The sequence below is a fragment of the Opisthorchis viverrini genome, assembly GCF_000715545.1.
Source record: "Opisthorchis viverrini unplaced genomic scaffold opera_v5_310, whole genome shotgun sequence".
Lineage (NCBI taxonomy): Eukaryota > Metazoa > Platyhelminthes > Trematoda > Opisthorchiida > Opisthorchiidae > Opisthorchis > Opisthorchis viverrini.
Window position 1 is genome coordinate 280,704 of NW_008751966.1, and position 9,403 is coordinate 290,106.

Genomic DNA, 9,403 nt, shown 5'->3' on the forward strand with positions numbered 1-9,403 from the left:
GATTTATGCTTGAAAAAATGGGCGGCGTCCAACTAAAACTTCATCTGTACACGAGCCAGTCGATGTGACAGGTATGGGGCCGAAAGCTTCCCCAATAGACAGGGGGTCAAGACGGCTTTCTTTAAGTTGTGACACTTGACTCCGTCAAAGATAGAGAAGAGATAATCGAAACTCAATCCAAGCTTGCTATAAGGGACAAAAACGACATCTTCACTCGTTGAAAGCTAAAAAAGCACATTCAGAGTCCAACCAAGAAAGAGACTAGACTTGTCCACAGACACTTGTCCCTGAAGTTGTGGTGCTCTGGCGGGTTTTGGGAGCTAGTGGCATTCCAAAGGTAATTTGAACACCAGACTGCTCTGCAAGACCCATTTTGTCCAATCATATTCCGAGTGAGAACCATCCAAAGGTAGTCAGTTCTCTAAGGTATGAGAGTCCTAACTCATTATTTCAGCGACACTATAAACGGCATATTCCCCGAAAACGGGATGCTCTAAGGCTTGGCGACATTAAAAACCTACCCAATCACACAGCCAGTGGTGCCGTTGTATCATAAACATCATCCCGACCCAACTACAGTCCTTATCCCACTCCTAGGGAAAACAGAACAGCTTGGTATCAACGAGCTGCTTGGGCTGTTGCTTCAGAGATTTGGCTCTCCCACCTTGGTGGAGAAAATTTTGACACCAACCACATCGCTGAAGTGTGAACACGTTCGCCTGTTCAGACAAGAGAATTCAGATGCGTCCAACGTGCGTTGGTGGAGTAGTGGTTGCACGCTCGCCTCGCATGTCAGATGCTCGGGGTTCAAATCCTGGCACGGTCATTGGATATGCACTGCTGATGAGCTCTAATAAGGGCGAAAATTGAGTCTAGCGCTTCCCTTTGGTGTGGACTCACTGTAACAATTACGCCAGAACAGGAACACGACCGTTCAAACGAGGGTGGTGTAACTATGAACAAAATTTTAACAGCTGGAAAAAGTATGTTGGATGTCCAGTCCGTTCGACGGAAGAGGAAACGAACCGACGTGAAAAGTAGCCACGGATAAGGCCAATCTGTGGCTGACAACTGTTGTTTTTCTAGGTACGCGATGCGCCCACTCAGCTGTTTTGGATAACACCACAATCCAACATTCTTGGGGAAAGCAAGATTAATTTGCCTGGTGCATGGCTGGTGGTCTCACGTTGAGTAGGCAGACATAAACTGACTTAATAGGGCTTACAAATATCCGGTCACATAATTATCAATAAGCTAGACGATCACGGTCATTTCACACTGAACACGTCGATTAAAACAAAGGAAAATAGTACAACCTAGGAAACCCGATTCTCACGTTGAACACTGAAGATAATGGTACAGTCGTCTGAAAATAGACGAGATTAGTATTATCTTTTCCAAAAGTGGATGTAACGATGTGAAGATGAAGGTGAAGGAAGGCGGCAGGAAATACCTGATTCCAATGACTTCCGGACAACTCTGTTCATAAAAAAGCCTAGAATAAAGTGCTTCATTAACAATACAGGAATGTCTCTTTTCATAATACAACATTGTAGTATACATAACAGATGAAAAAATTCTTTTCCAAATGCGAAAGCGAGGAACAAAAATGCACAAAGGGCCGTAGAAAATCGGGGGCATGTGTACAAACGCAATTTCCTGTCCATGGACTGGTGAAACCGAATGAAAACGAGATCTTATGAAGTACTAGGACCGTTCGTGACATTGGTGCGGCCAAAGTGACGATCCAATTTGGTCACAATACATTGATAAGCACTCATTTCTTGATCTACGAACTCGTTTATTTGAAGACTGTAGCATTCATCCGCAACCTCGTCTATCAAATTTCTTAGTGACTGAGAACCACCTGCAGTGTTTCGTCGATCGGCACCTCGACCATGCATCTGATCGGTGGTCGCACGCTTGGTCACAAGGGGAAGAAAACAGATGATCGTAGCAACGACAATATGGCAAGCGAAGATGCGGAGGTAAGAATATGCAAAAACAACATAGTAATAGAGAGTAGACCGTTGACAGATTAAAATTCAAATCGAACGAAAAGATGATTTGAACACAATAATTGCACTAACTGTACAAATCTTCCTCACAAGTGGCAACAGTTTTTCTTACTTCACCAATATACCTCAGAGTGGTAAGGAGGATATGCGAACACCTAATGGCGTTCACTCTAGAAAGTGACTAGAACATTCAAAGAATAGCTACGACAAAATCTTCCGCCAAGTGCAAGCGCGTGCTCGGGATGCGGACCGCCTAGAACAACCAGGGGCTTCACGTCGATCGGAGGACAGTGCAGTGAACAGACTACCGACTAGAAGTAGACACGCTATCGTTGGTCGGATCAACAGTCAATTGGAATCAAGCATTGTGGGGTGACACTTTACGCTATGCAAAGAAGAGGAATATCGATCCACCCGCAAGTCTGTATTCTGATTTGCCAATTCACCCATAAGGCAACAAGAGCGTGCCCTCAAATCGAACCAACCCGCGGGCCAGGATAAAGGTGATTTAGATATCCAATAGGGGGTAAATAAAGGAAGAATATTTGGAAAAAAATGGACGGATAGGCAAGAAATATTTCAGAAAATTTCATAGATGCGTGCCTGATTGGAGCAGCAGCGCATCTGTCTAACAAAGAAGCCCTATGGTGATACCCTGTGAAGCAATGGGGATCGATAAATTAATGTCAGTCGATCCACCATGCCTCTTAAGCGCGAGAGCGCTCATTCGCCGCTGTCAAGTAGTTTTTGAAAGTAATCATTTACTTCGACCTGATATGCGGAAAATCGATTGTGTACGGAGTGACCATTTAGAGAATTCGGCGGTTAGCTATCTAAACAGTGTTGTGGTCGATGAAACGTAGTTTCTAGCCAGTATACGTCTTGATAAGCGCAAGTAAGACCCAGGACTATCAGGGGACCACGAAACTACGACTGTTCGCTGCACAGCTCTTTACATAGCAGCTGAGTAGATCGCCGATTGGTTATTTTGCCACAGGAAAAGTGACATTTCCAGCATTGATTTTACACACCCTTTTTTTCGCCGGTATATCTACTAATGACGAGATCTGCTTCCCGTTTGATTGTTACGCAATCTTTATGGGCATCAGTTAGGGAGTTGCCACCCTGCATATAAAATAGGCGAAAAATAGGCTAAGCGTGATTTGTAAAGTGTATTCAGAACCAAAACTTGGTCGCAATCTGTATAATATTGATACTACCAGACACCTCTGGTTTGAATCGGGCTGTAAGGAACCCGTAATTAACCGGACAGTAGGTGAGCCCAATATCCTTCAGGCTACAAGTCGATTTGCCACGAATCTACAGGATCAAGGTAGTGTGTGTCTGTTAGGATTATGAAAGCCATGGGAACATCTTTTGTGCCCGTAACTTATCCATTCATACGAGAAAACAAGTGACCCAAGTTAACAGATGAGATTGCATGAAATGCGACTAGTGAGAAAGCTTACATAATTGGCTGGATCGAACGAAAACACCTGTAATGGAAGGTGTCAAGGGCAATATAAGGACATTATGAAACTGTTCGTCCGAAAGCATGGTATTTCTGTTTGTCAGTTTTCTTTCCATCGACACGGGTTTGAGCTCAGTAAAGCGGTAACGGAATGAAGCGGATTAATTGTTGGGTAAAGTGCGAAGGAACCTAGATACTTGTTTGGAAAGATAGCATCCATAATCTCATTTGAAATACACTTAATTATCTTGGTGGCGACTCTACGCCGCTAAAAAGACAGTGGGGCCGGGTTGAAAAAGAATCTACTCAGGGTTTTCGGGTCCGCTACTAGCTAACATTCTGAAGTTACCCTGGAGCAGGTGTTATAGATCGAGGCGCCGTGCATTCTAACGTGGTTTTCTACTCAGGAGTGAAAATGGCGATTATCAAAAGAGCACAACAGCGGCTCCAAGGTCCTGCTTGTCATCAGAATAGGGTCTGAAAGACCAAGCTATGTTTAAATGAAAACAGAGACGGAAACTACAACAGCGTTCTTGCAACCATCTCCTGTTCAGATTGGGTGACTGCGTGCCTCGGCACTATGCATCCCAGGAAGTCCGTAGTAGTTTAGCAAGAGACCCGTTCTTTTCTGCAGGCCATTTCCATACTGAGCTAATTATTGCTTGTGCAATAGTAAACCTTAGCTTCTAACACTGATGTTGGTGTCTGAGATGCTAGTGATGGGAAAGATAATAAGGGAGCAGACATAATGTGATAACGCGATATCACTAATTTCTGTGTACGAAAGGCGAAGTATACCATTAGAAGTGGATCAAGTAGAACATTAAGAGTTCAGATCCGGCAATTAACTGATCAACTGGCAGCGAAAATAAGTATTATCGATCGTTATTTGGAACTAACCTCATAGTTGCTCTTGACGCGCTTGAGTAAAGCAGTTCGAAAAAGTTGCACTGCTTCTGGAGACCGGGGTAACTGATGGAGCTGCAGAATTTCGTAGACACGTTTGGCCTGGCATCGGCTGAGTTTCAGACATTGCTGAGCCTTGTCGCGAAATGCTAGATAGCAGGACTTTTGCGGTATAGTAAGAGAACTCCCATTCGCACTCGCCTGCTTCAGCAGATCCATTATTTCCGTTTGTTCCAAACAGCGTTTGCAATCGATAAAGTCTCTGATACGCCGAAAATCATCAGAAGGGTCTTCCACTGCAGACCAAAATCGGCAAAAGTAGAAAAGTATCAGATGGAGTTTCAAACAACCATTGGTTTGACATGGTGAGAAAATACACGTTGAACATAGGGAACGATAGGGATTAATCGAGTTTATCATATGGTTAAATTATCGTTCCAACAGCGTACTGTAAGACTTCGTCTTGTCCCGCCTATCGGAAGTCCCGTGTGTGAGGTCATTCAGTCAGTCGGCAGACTTCAGCTTGTTCCCCGAAACCTCATACCCCTAACCACTACAGCAGAATTCAATATAGAGTTCGACCTCAATGAACGCCTGCTTATTAATCGCAAGACTGATTTGTTTCCACAGTTTCGGAAACCATGTACACCGATAATCTCGGTAATTAGCCACTTGGACACGGACAAATATTCTCAAGGGCAACAAACCCAACATGAACTGAAGACTATCCAACGTATAGTACGGCTTATTCGATTTGTGACCCAAGTCCTGGTAGCTCCCACGTTTAGATAGCTTGGGCGAACGAAACGTGGATGTGTGATGTTTATGGAGTACAATCTGCATTTTGGAAGTACACATAATCAGTGAGGTTCTCGTCAGGGTGGTCAATTCAAATAATAACTATCGGCATGTTACAAGAGCTAGCTGAGCTCACTCGACCTCTTCATCAACACCGTGACTTTCAGCATTTTTCCGTTCCTTTGAATAACGTTCCCCCGTTTTCCCTAAGCGAATGTGAAAATCGAAGACTACAAAGACAGCCAAAGTTAGGATGTATAAAGCCGGGATGATCCCGACTCAACCAGGCAGCAAAATTTGACATCCTAAGGGTCCAAAGTGCCTCTAGCGAAATGTATTCTTCGTTCCAAAGCAATGAATAAAGATTAACACTGCTGTCCTGGTACTCAGTGCCCACTAGCATTTCATCCGGAAGAAGCTCCCGTCCACATGGATTCGTAGCCTTTTTCATTATACTGTGGGTCGAAAAGATTGTAAGGTTAGATCTAACAACCCTAGTGGCCCCCAGTTGGTATGGAGAACATTATAAAGTACCGTTGTCGGCAAGCAAACAGTCAGGGAATAACGCGTTTGGTGTACAAGACCCCCACTTCCGATCAGATTAAGAACACATTCACTACCGAGATTCCTCTCACGCTGCGATGCGAAATCAGCTAGTCCGAAATGAAGGCGTTCTCAACGTTTCTAGGATGAAGCCGTCACCATTTATTGATTTGAGCACTAAGTAGCACGGGCAATCATACAAGTCTAGCGTACGGTTAAACACGGTCTGATCTTGAGAACTGCCGCGGAAACCGTCGAACAAACTGACGAATTCAGACTGACTGGCGAAAGTAACAGATCATTCTGTGGATTCTAGTGATGTCTTCGCAAATCTAAAGCCGAAATAAAAGCTGGTCAAAAAGCACCTGCATATGTACGACTTTTGGAAACAAATATGTCACTTTATCCAAGAATTTGAAAAATTTCGATGGCAATCGCTAGTCAGACAGGAGTGCTTAATGGCGAGGATGCTGTTACGGGCATACCGTAGTGTTGTTGAACGAGTGATGGAGCGGATACAGTTGCGCCGACTTCGTGGCAGGTAGACAAGTGCGGAAGCTGAGAAAAACAGTATTAATATCCTGAATAAATGTTTCGCAGCCGCCTGTTTCATCTTTCGTGATAAGGGTTGCCAGGTTGCCTAAGCCTAGACAGAGGAAGTCGAGATGCAGTGGTTGGGTCATCAAATTTGCGCTTTAACCACAGAGCCATCTCGCCCTCAAAGTGCACATTCACAGAAGAATCATTACTTCTATATGGGAAGTTGTTTGGGGGACCAGTCAACAGGTAGTCACGTGATGTGAATCGCCTAAGTGAACGATCAGCGACGCTATATGCTGCCTAAATGTGGGTTAATCGCGATGCCGATCATGGCCGAAACAACTGGGATGTTGTGCGTTTGTGGGATGCCCCATGTCGATGATCACCTATAAAGACCAAATGGATGTACAATATTTCTAGGCTTTTCGGCATAGATTGACCGTACTCAATGTACGAAGTTTCGATTGAAATTTCCAAATCTTCTCACACTATCAATAACTCTCAGAACGGTTGCAACCATCAAACCTATCGATGGCGGACATGAGCCTGCTGCACTAGCTTCCATAGTCACAACATATATTCCTGACATTCCTTCACATTGTAGGACAAAGGACACTCTGGGTGAAACCAGGCCCCCCGATGAAAACACCAAAGTAGCGATGCGCTTTACCACCTGTTTGGATATCCAACTGCAAAAGAAAGACACCCAGCACCCCTATCGCTTTCTAAATAATTTGGTTACGCCAGTGCCTTTTATGGGGTTGACTCGGCTTAGTTCATCAACATTATAGTCATTTCCAAACAAATATTTGGAATATGAACTAATGTTAGGGAAATTGGACAATATGGTGAAGCAACACACGATAACTCGATAATTCGCAATTCGCCATATTTACCATTTCGCCATAACGGCGGAAAACATCTCTATCATACATTTAGCTTAGCTCCTGGTTTTAATCTAGTTGGTGGGAAAGTGACTTTGCGCCTAGATTACAGGCCCGCACAATTTTTTTGATTTGCTCGCGGAAATGCTTATTCCAAGGGAGCACAAATTTAGGGGTCGAAATCATGCCTAGAGAAAGATTACTGGATGTGAACAATACGGATAGTATTGTTGTTCGAGGACTACCAATGGGCAAAATCTACTCAGGGAAACGGTCCCTCGTTTTAATGACCGTTTAACAACTTCACAGTGGCTTTACTCAAGACTGTCAAGACCTCTGCCACTTTTTGAAACGAGTTTGAGTCGAACGGTTAATGTATCTGATCTGCTTTATAGGCAGTGATTATATTTTGTGAGAGATGAAGTCAACACAAGCCATTTACAGTGTCAGCCATATATATAAAGCAGTTAAAAGAGCGGTCTAACCTCAAATTAATGAAACACTAGCCTTCCGACCTGAAGACCTAAGATACACCTTAACACAACACCCGATCACCCGTACTTTCGAAACAGCGGAGTTGGCAAGGTGTAGCATGTCTGCAGAGAGACGATGAGTGAGTACACGGTGTCGATTCAAAACTACCGGCGCGGGAAATAAAGCTGTTCGATGGCGTTTATGGCATTACTAAGCGCACTGAATCACCGTCTGCCAAAAAGCATTGTTATTCACCATCGTTGGTGAGGGGTCAGCAGGGAGAAAGATGGTGAAGTAGCAATGTAAAATAAAAGCACCTGCAAGCAAGCTGGATGCTGTGGGATGTTCGCGTCTCCATGACTGAGGACTGTTAGCCGGACAGTGCCACCGTGCGCTGGACTCTCGTTGAGTAAGGTACCGAGTTGATATAGCTGGTAGTGTCCCACTTAGACGGTTTTCTACAAGCGTGGTATTATTGCTGCTTGAGGATGAGAGCACTTTATTCTTGGGGAGGGGCTTTTTCTTTCCACGCTTCACTAGAGAGCTATTTTCCCACGGTTCTATGGCAGTTAAGAGCCAGTAGCTATTTCAGCTGTATTGTTATCTACAATGGTGATGACGAGGTGATGCTGGTGGCTGCCGTTAGCACAAGTAGTTTATCAGCACTACTGTTACCAGTATTATTATTATCACTGGTGGCCCATGACTTCATGGAGGAAAACTTGTAACAAGACATAAGTGAACTTGCCTGTTATATCTCGAACATTTGGGACGTGAACAAAGTCTCGGTAAAAGGTCTGGAGAAGTTCTGAAGCATGCCCATTGTTGCGGAAAGGAGGAAGGATCAGGACCTGACTCAATCGGGGACGCAGGTTGGCCGGATAGGCATAGAATTTGAAAATAGTCATGTATCCGATGAATGCGTACGAGGGAGCTTCTCCATCCTGTTGTGGATCAATAACCTCAAACCTGCAGAGTGAAATCAAAGTAAACCAAAACCGGCAAAATTACAGTGTATAGTAGCACCACTGTGTGTCGTCCGTGGGGATAGCTGAGGCCCCATCAACGAAAAAAAGCAGGAACGATTCCATTTTCTTGTGGTAGTCCAGAAACGCATCAAAATCAGGCATCCCGTGTTCAATAAAATATACACAGAATTTCTTCGTTTGCTTTGAGCCTGGCGATCGACACATGATCAAAAAGCTTACCAATTGTCTTTTTGTAAGTGTGCCTAATTGTTCCATAGGGCTTGAAAGTATCATTGTGAAACGTCTGGAAAAAATCGACTAGGGAGCGATCGAATTTGTAGGGGAAGGTTTCCGACAAGAGCTGATATATATCGTCAGGCTAGAAAAAAAGATAACCAGTACGTGCCATATTTTACCAAAACACCTTTCGCAGTGACGGGATCGATTGAAGCTGAAAATGTGGTACCGATGTACGTTGACAAAGAACCAGCAAGGTACCAGATATTGACTTTCAAATCGCGATAACCAAATATGGTTTCACTGGCAGGTGGAAAGGATTCAGTAAGACGGAACTTGGGACAAACCTTTCGCCAAAAATCTGATGGGCAAACTCTGGGTGAAATTCCACTCCACCCTCGAAATCTGCTTTCGTCCTGACTGAAGACAGACTTATGAGAGCACTCCACCCTCGAAATCTGCTTTCGTCCTAACTGAAGACAGACTTATGAGAAGACCAGCAGTAAAACATACTCATTTTGAAGCTGATTGCTTCACAAGCGTTAGCCCGGAACTCATTGAGAG

The 9,403-nt window shown here is 44.1% G+C and overlaps 2 protein-coding genes across 2 annotated transcripts in view; one reads left to right on the forward strand and one right to left on the reverse strand.

The window, feature by feature from the left end:
- Positions 1-1,697: 1,697 nt before the first annotated feature.
- On the reverse strand, positions 1,698-9,312 carry T265_14970 (hypothetical protein; the record flags this gene model as incomplete). Its single annotated transcript, XM_009176033.1, has 6 exons — positions 1,698-1,922; positions 4,390-4,657; positions 8,379-8,603; positions 8,646-8,811; positions 8,843-8,981; positions 9,019-9,312. Coding segments are annotated over 6 exons (1,317 nt in total), but the record flags the coding sequence as incomplete, so codon positions are not given.
- T265_09836 (hypothetical protein) overlaps positions 1,899-9,403 on the forward strand; it is a gene marked incomplete at both ends in the record, with an annotated part of 23,664 nt that continues 16,159 nt past the window's right edge. Inside the window, one exon of the mRNA XM_009176022.1 lies at positions 1,899-1,988. Coding sequence (XP_009174286.1) covers positions 1,899-1,988 — 90 coding nt within the window. The remainder of the gene's footprint in view (positions 1,989-9,403) is intronic.